The sequence below is a fragment of the Antechinus flavipes genome, chromosome 4, assembly GCF_016432865.1.
Source record: "Antechinus flavipes isolate AdamAnt ecotype Samford, QLD, Australia chromosome 4, AdamAnt_v2, whole genome shotgun sequence".
In the NCBI taxonomy this organism is placed as follows: domain Eukaryota; kingdom Metazoa; phylum Chordata; class Mammalia; order Dasyuromorphia; family Dasyuridae; genus Antechinus; species Antechinus flavipes.
The window spans coordinates 86241439-86255662 of NC_067401.1; the positions used below are offsets into that span (position 1 = coordinate 86241439).

Here is a 14224-nt window from a genome sequence, read left to right on the forward strand (position 1 = left end):
TTTAAATGGTAAATCTACAATTTAATCAATTCAGCAAATATTCATTGAGTACCTTCTGTGTACTAGGTTTTTCAGGGGATATGTACAAAGAAGTATAATACATAGTACATGCTCTCAACACAACCCATTTACTTGGTCTCCAGAAGGAATGGGATGAAGAAATGGGTAAAGGAAGTGTCTATTCATAGACTCTGAACTGTCATTGCTCAAATCACCTAGAATCCATCTTTTTCAATAGCAAAGTCAAAATTTTAAAGTAAATTGAAATTGGTCATTGTTTTTTGACTCATATGTAGTCACTGTACTCATGAGATTTGGTGGAGTATTGGATGAGCAATAATATTAAAGTAAATGACAAGGGAGTGAGGTGCTAATGCTTTGTTGCATGTTTTGCAGCCATCAAGCATTTTTTGGAAGAGATATCGACATCACTGCTCAAAGATGAATGATGACAACTGGCCAATGAATTGTGTTCCACAGACATCATCACAGAATTGAAAGCTCTCAATTTGCTACTGCAGGGAAAAGGAAAAAAAAATGAATGGACTTGCCTAAGAAATGAATGACAACTTGCTAAAATTTAGTTTTGGAGGGAAAAAAAGGCACTTGAAAATGCTAAATATTTATTGAGCATTTACTATGTGGAAATACTTTCATTTTAAATATAATTTCAGGTTTAACTTCACCATTACACTGTTGACATATCCCTTTTAAAAAATTCAAAAATTGTTTGTCATTTTTAAACTATGCATTTTTCCACGATACTTATGGAATGGAATGGTGAAGTCATTGACAATTGTGTACTCTTCTTTTACCTAGACATTGAAACTCTTTTACTGGAGATGATTGAATTTTAGGGTTATCATCGTAATTTTAAAATTCTACGAGAAATATTAGACTTAGTGTTTTTTATACATGGACACTAAATGTTGCTTCTATCAAACTATCAATATGTTTTCCAATTACTATTTTCTTACATCACATGATACCAAAAAGTACACCATGAAAATTAAGTTTTTGTTCACAGTGATACTTATTTGTGAATCTTTTGTAAGAAATAGGAACTTAATTCTTCAGTATTGTATAGATAGTTTCTGTTGTACTCATCAATTACATCTAGACTTTCTACCTGTCATGAAACATGCAAATGGGTCTTTACTGAGAATAATAAGGCACATCAAGCAATAGCACATTGAGCCATATCTTTTATTTGTGAAATTTTCCAAAGCTTTTATTTAAAATATCTGATGTTTTATCTGTCTTTTTGATTAAAGCAGATTCCTGAAATACTTGATTTCTTTGTATGATATATACTTGCACAAGTTTTTTTTTTAATAATTAAAAAGGAATCATTCAAATAGATCCATATTTTGTGCTCTTTGTCTGACAGATTATTTACTTTCTTAATATCTTAAATCTGTGAGGGTTTGAGATATAAGTAAAGAAAAAAGTTAAGAAAAGCACAACATCATTCAGATCACTCTGCTATTTTGCAATTGACCATTTCACCTGTACCAGTATTTATCCTATAAGATAAATCTACCATTGTGTTAAAAACTCTTATTAATTGAGAAGGTAGCCACCTTCAAATTGAATGCAAATTCTCCTTTTATAGAAACACTGCTGAAAAAGTGCCATGATAATTTATGAAGATAGTTTAAATATTTGGTAGATGGAAGGAAAAGATAGTTTAATTTTGAAAGGATTAAAAAAATTGACCTCACATTCATCCTGGCAATGAATTCTAACAAAGAGGAGTCAGCATTTGTTTTTCCTTTGATATTTAAATTTCTTTCCCCTCTGTTTTGCTTTTTTCCTCTTAATCTCATATTTGACTCTATTTTTTATGGCAAGTAGAACTTGAGCTCTTTTTTAGCTCTGATAGTAGTAGTCATCTCTTTACATACAAAGAAGAGCTTGTAAGAAGCAAACATTCTTCCTGAGACAAACATTTGATTACAACTAGTATTTGCTTGATTTTCAATGGACACACAAGAATTAAAAACAGTAGACTTTGAATTTGTAGGCGGTTATCTAAAACAAATAGGAAAAAGTAAACTGGGATCATCTTTATGAAATTGGAACTAGCATTGATAGAACAACATTGAAATTCGGATGAAGAAGAATACAATCAATCTATCATTAATATAGTTATAAACCTTTTTCTTCACCCACTCCAAAATATTTGCTTTTGCTAATTCAGAGAGTCTTTGTCATAGTAAACATGGTCATTGATATTTTTAAGTAGCCATAGTTACCAAGATCATTTAGTAAGAAAATTCTTTCTGTGTGACAGGCATTATGCACAAAGTAGGTGACTTTGGGGAAAATGCTGAGAATGACAATGTGAGATATAAGTTAGTAAAAATACACTAAAACACAGAGGGGGACTAGAGTGAAGAGGGATTGGATTTGGAGTCAGAAGAACTCAATTGTAATCTTTTCCATAACTTCTGTGAGCCTGTTCTCATCTATAAAATGGGATTTATATTTTAACTTAGTCATCTTTAAGCTTGAGAAGGTCAAATGAAATGATGTCTTGAGAACTATGTAAACACCAAATTCTGAAAATACATAAAAATTGTTACTATTGTTAAATGCAATGTAAAACTACCAGTCTCCTTTGCCAGGTTCTAATGGAAGAGATATTTCTATTCAAGGTATGAAGCATTTTCCAAGATTCTTTGTAATATAAATATTGGAATTCATCATCTTATGTCAAAATTAGAATGGTTGCAATCCATGGATTTTGGTAAATTAGCAGATTTTTGGTAAAATTAGTAAATTATTGAATAAACATTGTTAACTGATAGCACAACATTTAACATAGATTAATTTACTGCTAGAATAAGTAACTGAAATGTTTTAAAGTAACTATTCTCAACAAGTTTTATTCATTGTGATATCTTAACACCATAGCACCATATTTTGAGCATGACATTTTTAATAATTTCTCATCAACTCTTGGGATTCTAAAATTGTGACAAGAACTAAAAAGTTTGATTTTTAATAACAGCAACAAAAAACATTCATTATAGCATCACTTGTCATCTCTGATTTTATATCATTCAATTAATAATCATATATTAAGCACTAAAAAGAAAATACATGTTTGGACCAGTCAGTAATCATTAATTAATGAACATAATTAATGAAAGCAATTACTGTTAAAATAGTAATGTCATGATTGCTTATGCTCCATGAAATTTTTTTTTGGGGGGGTGGATAAGAGATTGGATCAAAGACTACAATAATAGATGTGCAGAGAAGTATAATGTACTTTTATTTGTCAACTTCAAGAGACCTCTGTTAGGTAGAAACTTCTGATATCATTTATGCATTCCTCTCTTAGGCTTTATGAGTTAGATTTTTTATTTTTTAATGCAATTAGAAAATATCTGAAAGAATAATATATAGGTTATGAAAGCAAAAACTACTTTTTAGCTTCCTAGGGAATAGGTATTTATAAAAAACAAAATATTTATACTTTGTGATCTGTTTTGCTAGGTGAGTAATGTAATATGTTGAAGTTTACAATATTTCAATAATTAAATGGAACTGTCTTATTGATATGTACATTTTGAGAAAAAATTTTAAATTTTAGTAATACAGTTGTAGGTGTTACTTAGCATCATTTATTTAACATTTTTCATGAATGTAGGATACTGTCTTTTAACTTAGACCATAATCAAGTTTACAGATGTTGTATTTTTTCTTGAATGTGTTATATATATGGTTGATTTTGTTTTAGTCTTTTCTTTTGTAAATGGTTTCTAAAATATTTGGTTCACTTTCCTACATTAAGAAAGTAGAACACTGATTGAATATTTCAAAGTGCTTCAAGTAATTATCCTAAACACTAATTTCTATTGTATAATAAATACAATTGGTGTGTATGCTTACTGAGCCAAGGACATTGCTTTTTGAAAAATCCTTGTTATTTGCTTATGATTTTTCTATTTTGATCAAATTGTAATGTAAGACATTCATGTTACATGAACATTTTTTAAGCTGTCTTTTGTCTAATCAAGGTTTGATATTAATTTATGTGTTATATATATGATAGTACATTATAATAATATGGATTCGTACTTTTCTGAACATAGATTTGGTTGAATTTTAAAATTTAATGGTTTTATTATCTTTTCCTGGTTTTAGCTAAGGGAATTAGTCTTAAGTAATTGTTTCTTTTAACTGGGTCCTAGAAAATAAGAAAATTTAAGAAGGCAAGGAATTATTATTATTTCACCTTTTCACTAGAGGGTTCTATTGTCAACTTTCACTTTATCTCCTCTCATGTACTATATTCAGCTTCTTTGATTACTATAATTTTGTACTTCAGTTAGTTTTGGGTATTTAAGGACAAAACCATGGGATATAGCTAAGCTCTAAAATGAAATTAGATTGTGATTAACACTGTCATGGACTATAGATAAACTATTTAAAATTTTAAACTGTCTAATTTAGTCCACAGTCACAAATTCCCAGCCTCTGACACCATACTTTTTCATTTATAATGATAATAACTTTCAGAAATATAATACCTATCAAGGTATTAACATGTGGCATTATGTCTATTTTATATATTTGATTTGACAAATTAACAAAATCAAAACATCATTTGAAATTAGATAGCTATTAGAAAATCGATTCTATAAAAGAATAGGCTTCAAAAGCTGAATTGGTATTCTTTAACAGAAAAAACTAGAAACATAACAACACTCATTAGAATCTTTGGAAAACTAGTTCATAGGGTGGATAGATCCCCAGGCCTGGAATTGGGAAGACTTGGATTCAAATATGACTTCAGATCGCTGAGCAAGTCAGGATTAATTGTAGTTTCCTCATCTGCAAAATGATCTAGAGAAGAAGTGGCAAAGCACTCTAATATCTTTGCTAAGAAAACTCAAAATGGGGTCACAAAGAATTGGACATGATTAAACAACTAAGGATACAACACAAAATGAGAATTTTAGTCATATCAAAGTGCTTTTCTATGAATTTAAGAAACTTTAAAGATTTTTTTATAAGGGGGTGCAATAATTAATCAATATAGTTAAAAAGATCTTTGGAGACCTTTCATGTCATTTAAAAGGGTCATGCCAAATAAATTTTGGTAACTGTTTTGGAAATGTGCATGTAATAAGGCATCAAAGGTCATTTTTTTTAATTGGGAAAGATAGGTATTGGATGTTTTGTTATAGTGATACATAACACTTTTGTACAATATTTCATCATTGTTGGAAAAGGAACTTGCTTGTAGTAACTTTGTGATAACTCATTTCAAAGCCCAAAGAGCTCATTCATGTGTATATGTGTATATATATGTGTGTGTGTGTGTGTGTGTGTGTGTGTGTGTGTGTATGCATAATATTTCAGATTCCTTAATGGAATGCTCTGCCGTTTCTGGGTGATCTAAGTATCTTTATAGAGTATGAAGATTTTCTCTTATACATCCATATGATATTCAAAATACTTGCCATTATATTTGCTTATTTCTTACTTACTAGATAGAGACTAAATTGACCTATGTAGTGTGAATTGGCTCTTAGAAAAACGGGTTTGTTTGTTTGTTTTGGCAGTGCTTCAAGATCAAGGGATTAGCAATACTGTTGAAGACCTATGGCAGGAATGGTTTTACTGAAAGCACAATCAGTATAGCTGTAAAGACAAGCATGACTACCATACCCATTTCAGGACAGAGGTGACCAATTCCCAAGCAAACCAAATACACATTGCCTTTGTAATGAAGGGCATGAGATTTGAAACAGGAAATAAAGAGTACCTAAAAAAAATTACTTTATAGTGGTAAGAAGTTGTAGTGATAGTAGAGAAGATTCCCTAAAGTACATGTTTTTATATTTGGGTTGGATGAGGATGATAATGTAGTTGTTTAACATTAGTATAAAATTATATTTTCATTTTTCATGGTGAAACATCAGAAGGTTTTTTTCTCATCAGGTGTCCAGATATTCTTTGTTCTTGTTAAATTCTGCTTACAACATTTGTGTGCCTTTTGACTATAGCTTCTTTCAGAAATTAACTTGTAAAAGAAGGAATGGAGCAAAATTTATTTAAAAAAGTAAATATGCTTAGGAGCCTTTATCAGAAGGAAAAATAAATCTTGAAACCACAGGTTAACATGGCACTGGGATTATTTATGCATTGATTTGTCAGTCAAAAGAAATATATTGATTAGGTACTAAATTATAGGGAATAGTCCCTGGCTACAAGGAGTGCATATTTTAATAATGAATAAAAACCTGAAAAATATCTTAGTACATACAAAATATATACAGGTAAATGGAAAATAATTTTATTGGGAAAGGCATCACAAGCTCACTTTTCTTATTCTATTTTTTTAGTCCAACTCTGTTTCTTTAGTTTTTTTTCCTTCTTTAGGCTATTCTTTTTTTCATAATCTTGCATCAGTCTTTCCTTTTTCTTAATTTTTTCTCTACCACTGTGATCTATTTCTTCTGAATTCTTCTAATTCTTCTGAAATTTCTTATTTAGACTTGGAACCAATTAGTAATTTTCTTTGTGGCTGTGTTTGTATCTGTTTTCATTGAGCTGTCTTGAATTTATGTCTGGTCTTCTCTGCCACTGAAGTAGCTTTTTTTGGACATATTCCTTTTTTGTTGTTTGTATATTTTCTAGCCTGTTTTTGATCTTGAACTTTATGTTAAAGGTGGGCTGTGCTTAATTTGGGGTAGTGAGTCACTATGCCAAGCTTCATGCTTTTTTTCATGCTATTTTCAGAACTCATTCTGGGTATTTACAAAGTTTTGATGCTTCTAAGATGGTAGGGGAGAGATGTGGTCACTCCTCTCCTGATTTGTGCTTTGATCTTTACTTAGGAAGACCCCTTGCTTCACTGTAGCTGTAGCATTCCTCTTAGTTTTAGAATACTGACCCTTGCTCTGCTTAATAAGTACTAATAAGACATAAGTACTAATGATCCTTTCTGCTTTGCAACTGAAAGTAGGACTCTTCCTCCTTTGTGACTTATCACAGATATTCCTCTCTACTCTGGAATTGCAACCCCAAATTGCTTATGGCAATAGAATTGCTGATCAGTATCAGTTGCACTCGGTACCAGCAATTAGTCCTCTGGAAGCTCCTTCTGAGCAGACCTATCTATCATCCTTACACTGAAAGCTCCCAAAGCTACTGCTGTTGAAGCTGCTGCTTTTGTTGCTGCCTCTATTGGGTGCCATCCATCCCCCATCCCTTCCTTACAGATCTCTCTTTTGGATTGCATAAGTTATCTTACCCTGCTGTTTTTTTTTTTTTTCCTTTTTTTGACTCTCACTCCAAAAAAACGATTTGTAATGTTATTTTAAAATTTAGAGAAAAATGTTCAGAGAGGTCATCTGGATCCTCACCTGTACTCAACCATCTTTCCTGCCTCCTTCATCTGAGTCTTGAAGAAAACTAAGGAAGTTATGAAGTAGAGGTGAGGAGAGAGATCTTTGTAGGTGTGAGAAATTGATTTGGGAAGTCACAATTGGAGGTGAGGAGGAAGAATTCTAGGCTTAGGGAATAGGGAGTCCAAAGTGCCTGAGGCTGGAAGATGAAATGTTTTCTTTCTTTTTTTTTTTTTTTTAATTAAAGCTTTTTACTTTTCAAAACATATGCATGGACTATTCTTCAACATTAGCCCTTGCAAAACCCTGTGTTCCAATTCCCCTTCTCCTTCCCCCATGCCTTCCCATAGATGACAAGTAGTTCAATGTAGATTAAACATGGTAGAAATATATGTTAAATCCAATATATGCATACATATTTATACTATTATTGTGCTGCACAAGACAAAAAGAAAGAAGCAAAACAAAATGCAAACAACAAAAAGTGAAAATGCTGTTGTGAACCACACTCAGTTCCCACAGTCCTCTCTCTGAGTATAGATGGCTCTCTTCATCACTGAACAATTGGAACTCGTTTGAATCAGATGAAATATTTTCTATGACCAATAGCAAAGAGGCCATTTGTCTCTAGTTCTCAGATTATGTTGGGTTGAAGGTGGGAAGGAAATAGGCTTTGATCATCAAAAAGGATTTTGTATTTGCTCTTTGGTGAGACTTGCACCTTAAGAAAATTTGTGAATGTAAGATGATGAACTAGAATATAGCTAGAACTGAGGGAGGGAAGTCAAGCAGAAGCCTATTGTGATATTCCAGATTGAGATAATCAAGTCCTTTGCCAAGGTGTTGACAGGCAGAGGATATCTGAGTGATATTACAAAGAAAGAATCAGAAAAATTTTGGATTTTGGATTTCAATTTTAGTTGAATGTTGAGGTCTCATGTCAGATTACAGAGAGGTTATGATGTGGAATCAGTTGAAATAATAATTACACGTTACATTTCCAATGAGAAGGTTTATTTGGAAAAAATATATAAGCACTTTTTTTCTTGAGATGTGAAATGTAAATTTTGCTAATTCCTACTTTTAAAAAAATGATCAGCCAGTAGTGTCTTGGAAGTTGTGTTTTAAATTGTTTTGTTAAGGTACTTTTTGAGAGCTTTGGAACAACCAGTTGAGCAACCATCCCTAGCTACTTAGCAGATAAAATACTTTAATTTTTTAGTATTTCTACTTAATGAGCACATGACTCATATGCAAGTGTTTTGAGTTTGTTTTCTTGCACTTAAGAATTTAAAATTCTCAAGGAAGATTGATATAAACTTAATTTTTTAAAACAATTTTTCTTCAATAAAAATGTTTTTCTTGAAATCAGTACATTCAGTATTATTAAAAATAAGCAACTCATAGTCCTAAGTAACATCCCACCATCCAAAATCAATTTCAATTACTCAGAATTTTTTATGGCATTTGTGGTATCAAAATATTATGCAGACATACTGAGATCATATGATCATAACTGAACTTACATATGCCTCAATCAAGTTATCAACCATGTACCATCCAGTTATCTATTGGAGAAATGATAAGTTAGAAAAATGTGGAGAGAACAGGGCATTCCAAATGGAAATGATGAGATTAGATTTAGGAAAACAAAATAAAACTAGGCTTCCTGGTGATCAGGGAGTTAAATGGTGAGGTTAGTGGCAGGTTCAGGGTTCAGGGAACCAAATAAAGAGGTTTGGCTCCCCTAAATTCCCTTAGGATTCGGCACATGGGTAGGGAGTTTTGGGAACCCCCCTTCTGGTGGTGCAGAGGTCCTTCATAAAGGAATTTATGAACCCAAAAAGCTAGATTGTTTTAAAAAAGTTTATTATTGACATTGGGAAGTCAACTCTGCTATGCATGAATAGAAAGGCTGAATTCCTTAGTGGTAAGGTTTGGACAGGGGAGTAAAGTTTCTAGTAGAGAAATCCCGACAGAGATTAGGGAAATAGGTGAGGGAGATAAAGACAGGGTAACGCTGAAAGAAAATATTATTCCAGTGGGCAGAGGCTGCTTTGCCAGGAAGAGAGAGAGTTTCCTTGGCATGGCATATCTTCTGTGAGGATTGAGTTTAAAATTGGCTCTTTTATAATAGAAACCTTTGGCTACAAGCTGAGGGGGTTAGTGGGGGATAGTGCGTGGAGTTTAAGCTGGACTCAGAATAGACAATCTTGGAATTAAATGGGTTTTCTCTTCAATTCAGTGGGATCGGTATCTTCAGCTCTGAACTCAACCAGCCTCACCTGGATAACGGAATGAAGCTGTTGGTGGGGTCTTTTACAGAGATGCAGGATTCAAGGAGAATTTGTCCTTCAAGGAGTTTTGGAATTTTGGGGGCCCTTCATCAGAAGCAAAGGACTGGTTTTGGATGGGAGATGTTCACTTTATATGAGGGATAGAGCATATGTAGGGAAATAACAAATACAACTACGACAACAATAATAATAGTTACAAGTTTTCAAAGTGTTTTACTTTTATTAGCTTTTTTTTATCTTTAAACAATACTTGGAAGTAGTTACTATTATTATCCTTATGGAAATATATAAATTAATTGATGCAAAAGGAAGGCATAGGATAATAAGATCATCCTCCTTATTTTTTAATTGAGGAAACTGAGGCAGACGTTAATCTACTTGCCCAAGATTACACAGCTATGAATTGTGGCCAGATTTGAACTTGGTTCTTCTTGAGTTTAACTCAACATTCTATGTATTATGTTGCTTAGCCCAGATTATAGAAATTTTGAATGATAAATTGAGAAATTTTTACTTTATTTTGAAGGAAATGAAAATTTTAAACAGGGAAGTGATGATGGTAACAAATTATACTTTAGGAAGATTTTTCTGTGAGGGATATATAGCATCATTTGGAATATTGAGATTAAAGGAATACCATACAGATTGTTTTAGTAGCCCTTTTTTGACAAGATGCCTGAACTAGAGTTGTGGTAATGAGAATGGAAAAGTTGGGATGGGATAGCACAGTGGTTGGCAAAATATGGCCTGAAGGTCAGATGTAGCCTATTGTGGTTTCTTTGTGTAGCTTTAGTTAAGAATGATTTTTACATTTTAAAATTACCTCAAAAATGTAAAAACCCATTCTGAATTCAGAAACCATATATTGTCTTCATTGTCCTCTCCACCTTGAAATGGATTTGGCCCTCTGGCTATAATTTGTTAACCCCTAGATTAGAGAGATGTTCTGGAGGAAGAATTATCAGGATTTGGTAGTTAATTCATTTTAGAGAGAATTTCAAATTATTCTTTGCTTTTGAGACTATGAAACAGTTTTGAGCCTGGTTAACTGAAAGGATTGTGATATTATATTAGTTAAGTGAGAAGGGAGTGATTTTTAAGGGAGGATAAACTTTTAGTTTAATAGAGGGCCTCCGAATGGAAACATATATTACGCAATTGAACTTAAGGGTGCAGAATATCCAGGACTGTTGGAATTTATTAAGGCTGTTGTCAAGAATCAGATTTGTATCAGATATAGACCATGTTCATTAAATAGGGCTTAGAGCATATAATGTTGGTCATTTAATTTATTGTCAGTTAATTGCTTGGTATCTGTTTTTTGTTTTTGTTAATCAAGGAAGGCTGAAGATCAATTTATTTGCAAGGATGCAGTTTTGGACATTTTATGATGAGTTCATGTCTCAAAATAAATTATGCCATTTAAAACCAATATTGCTGAGTGGTCAGTATTTCTTTTTTGTAGTGTTATAGAAACTGGAATTTCTGTGTGTACAACAATGCAGTGTGGCTGAAGAGAAATTATTTTGGCAGGATTTGATAGAGAAAACAATTTTTTTTGCACCCCTCATCCCCACCCCTTTAAAGAAAATGACACAATTTGTTAGTTATAGATGGAAAAAAATTATTATTAGGCATTGCTGTTGTGAGAAGTGTTTTTCATCAAAAAAATTAATACTGTGTAAATAAATCATGAAGATTTGTCTTAATTTGCTGAAAATATCTTCTAACAACCATGTGATAAAATGAAAAACCTAATAAAATATGTACTCAGATGAATGATTCCCTATATGAATAATGGTGCAAGTGAATGCTCAAACTGTGAAATGATTTAAAACAAAACATATTTGGGTTTTTATTGAATCTTAATTGTAGACTCATGTATTTTCTTTTTTTTTTTTGAGATAAGTTGAATGAAAATTAGCCAACCAAATTTTTGGAGTCCAGTGTTGTAGGACATACATTGTACCATAATTTATTTTTCACATAAAAGCTGCTGTTCATTTCTTCAGAATTAACATGTGTGCTTTCCTCATGTAGGAGAATATATAAAAAACTGGAGGCCAAGATACTTCCTTTTGAAGACAGATGGCTCATTCATAGGATATAAGGAGAAACCTCAAGATGTGGATTTACCTTATCCCCTTAACAACTTTTCAGTGGCAAGTAAGTTAATTGTATTTGTATACTCATCCTTATATTTTTATTATTTATATGAGCTTATACATTGAATGCTTTATAATATATAATAGGAATGTAAAATACTTGGTGTGAGTTTTATAGCAGCATAAAATCTCCTTATCATTGTTGATAGTCTAAAAAAATATGACTTCATATCCAGAAGTAAATTTCCTATATGTTTGAATCTTATAGTAGGGGAATCTTTAAATCTGTACTTCAGAGGTACCTAAAATAAATAGGAGCAAAGACTTTTGAACGTAGGTGCTAAATTTCTGATAAAATATTGTGATCTCTACAAATTCATAGTTCTCTCATACTTTTTCATTGACTATAATAGGAGAGTATTTTAAATTAGAAAATTAATGGCTATAGAAATTTTATATTCATTTCTGCTTTTTTCTTAATTTTCTAAAAATTATCTCTGAAATTACTTATATTTTAAAAGTATTTAGAAAATGTTAGCCAGATTGTAAAATGGCACAAAACCAAGCTAAGAGATTATTCACTAAGATAATCAAGCAATAAATCAGTTCTTCAGAATGTGTGAATTTATTGATGAATCATTCAAAGTGTTTCTGTACTTATATAATAACAAAGAATATTTACATTTACTCTGTTAATTTAAAAAATTAAAAACATTTAAAAGATTAATTGTATTTAGTGAATTTTGAAGAAATAAGCATAGCAAAATCATTCTTATTGACATTAATAGTGTATTTCCATGTATTAGCTCAATTTGGGAAAGAAATGAGAACTCTCTCGACTATGAAACAAGAAAATAACATAGAAACCAGTATCAATATTAGGACACCCCCTACTTTTTCTAATTTTTTTCAGTTATTTGTAAATTTGAGGCGGGGTGTGTGTGTGTGTGTGTGTGTGTGTGTGTGTGTGTGTAGTTTGTAGATTACAGATCTCGCTGAGATATATAAAGCCTAGGAAATGCTTCAGAATTGTGGATCCATTAAATAATCTTGGATGATGTAATTGACTTTTTTCAAAAACTTTCTAAGTGTATTATTAGGATCTCACTGTGTATTTAAATCTTTTAAACACACTGATGCCAGATGGATGTGGTGTTTTAAAAAATGACATCTTTCTCTCTTATCAAAAACTTCCAAGTTTTATTCCCTCATAGAATCCTAAAATTAGAGCTAGAGGGGATTTTAGAGATCACTTATCAGAATCCACATCCTCATTTTGAAGATAAGGAAACTAAGGCCCATTAATGTAAAAGAACTTGCCACTGGGAGCACAGATAAGTAGTAATAGAAACAAGGTTTCCTGACTCTCCCAGTTCAGTGCTACTTATACTATAATATACCTGTTTCAAAAACACGAAATTTTTCTTAGATAAAAGTACTTGATATCTCTCATAGTCATAGAAATATTGTTTGTTCTTTTTAATGACTTATTTTTTCTCGGATCTGTTATTGTTTATTAATAATTCAGATGTCTAAGAAATGCTTTCATGGTATAGTAGGAACATACTGAACCTTAGAGTCAAAGAACATGAATTTGAATTCCAGCCTTGCCATTTAACTTGTTTGATCAAACAAATTATTTAAACTTTCAGTTTCCTTATTTGTAAAATTAGGGGTTAGACTTAATGACTCTTAATCCCCTTGCAACTTTAGATTTATATTCCTTTCACCTATTATATTCAACCTCAATGCATTACCTTAGTTTCTGTAACTTTAGGACACTGGCAATTGGTTTGCTTGAAATAATTTATAAAAATTTAGTAAGGCAGAGCTCCTTTATCCTTTGATCAAAATGCAGCATTTTTTTTGACCTTATGAAATTTCACACCCGAACAAGTTTTAAAGACATACTGTATGTCATAGTCTGCCAACATCTGTTCCAACACTTCCACTGGCAGAATCTGAAATAAAATACTGCACTCTTGGGGAGAAATCCTTTTTAGTGACTGACAGTCAACTCATCCATGAAATAAATATTAGCCTACATCTGTAAGTCTTTCTATAACTGATATGTTGGAAGTAATTGGCTTAACTGACTTGAGTAAAGTAGTGTGAATTTAGCTTCTCTTTGTAAACTAATTCTTCAGATTTTAGACATTATTACCATGAAATGGAAGCTAATCTAAATGTTCTACATGATTTGTCTTAGATCTTGATTTTAATGAAAAATGCTCTGTAGTAAATACTTTAATTAATACAATTAATGTAGAATTAAATGACTCCATTGTACAAGAAACTTTTTTTAAAAAGGCTTTTTCCCATGCAAAGACTTATTGCTATTCTTAGAAATAAATATTCCCAAAATAAAATAAAATTGAATATATAACAATTCAAATTTTCATGGAAGTAAAGAGCTGGATTTTTTTATATTTAAAGAATAAAATAAATTTTT

General features: G+C 31.6%; 1 protein-coding gene across 5 annotated transcripts in view; it reads left to right on the top strand.

Moving 5' to 3' along the window:
• AKT3 (AKT serine/threonine kinase 3) overlaps positions 1-14224 on the top strand; it is a 406801-nt gene that overhangs the window by 189343 nt on the left and 203234 nt on the right. For 3 of the 5 annotated variants that reach the window (XM_051993496.1, XM_051993495.1, XM_051993502.1), the window contains exon 3: positions 11708-11833. In XM_051993496.1, coding sequence (XP_051849456.1) covers positions 11708-11833 — 126 coding nt within the window. Of the gene's footprint in view, positions 1-11707; positions 11834-14224 lie in introns of those variants that run through there. The other 2 variants (XM_051993499.1, XM_051993498.1) reach the window with 2 other exon arrangements.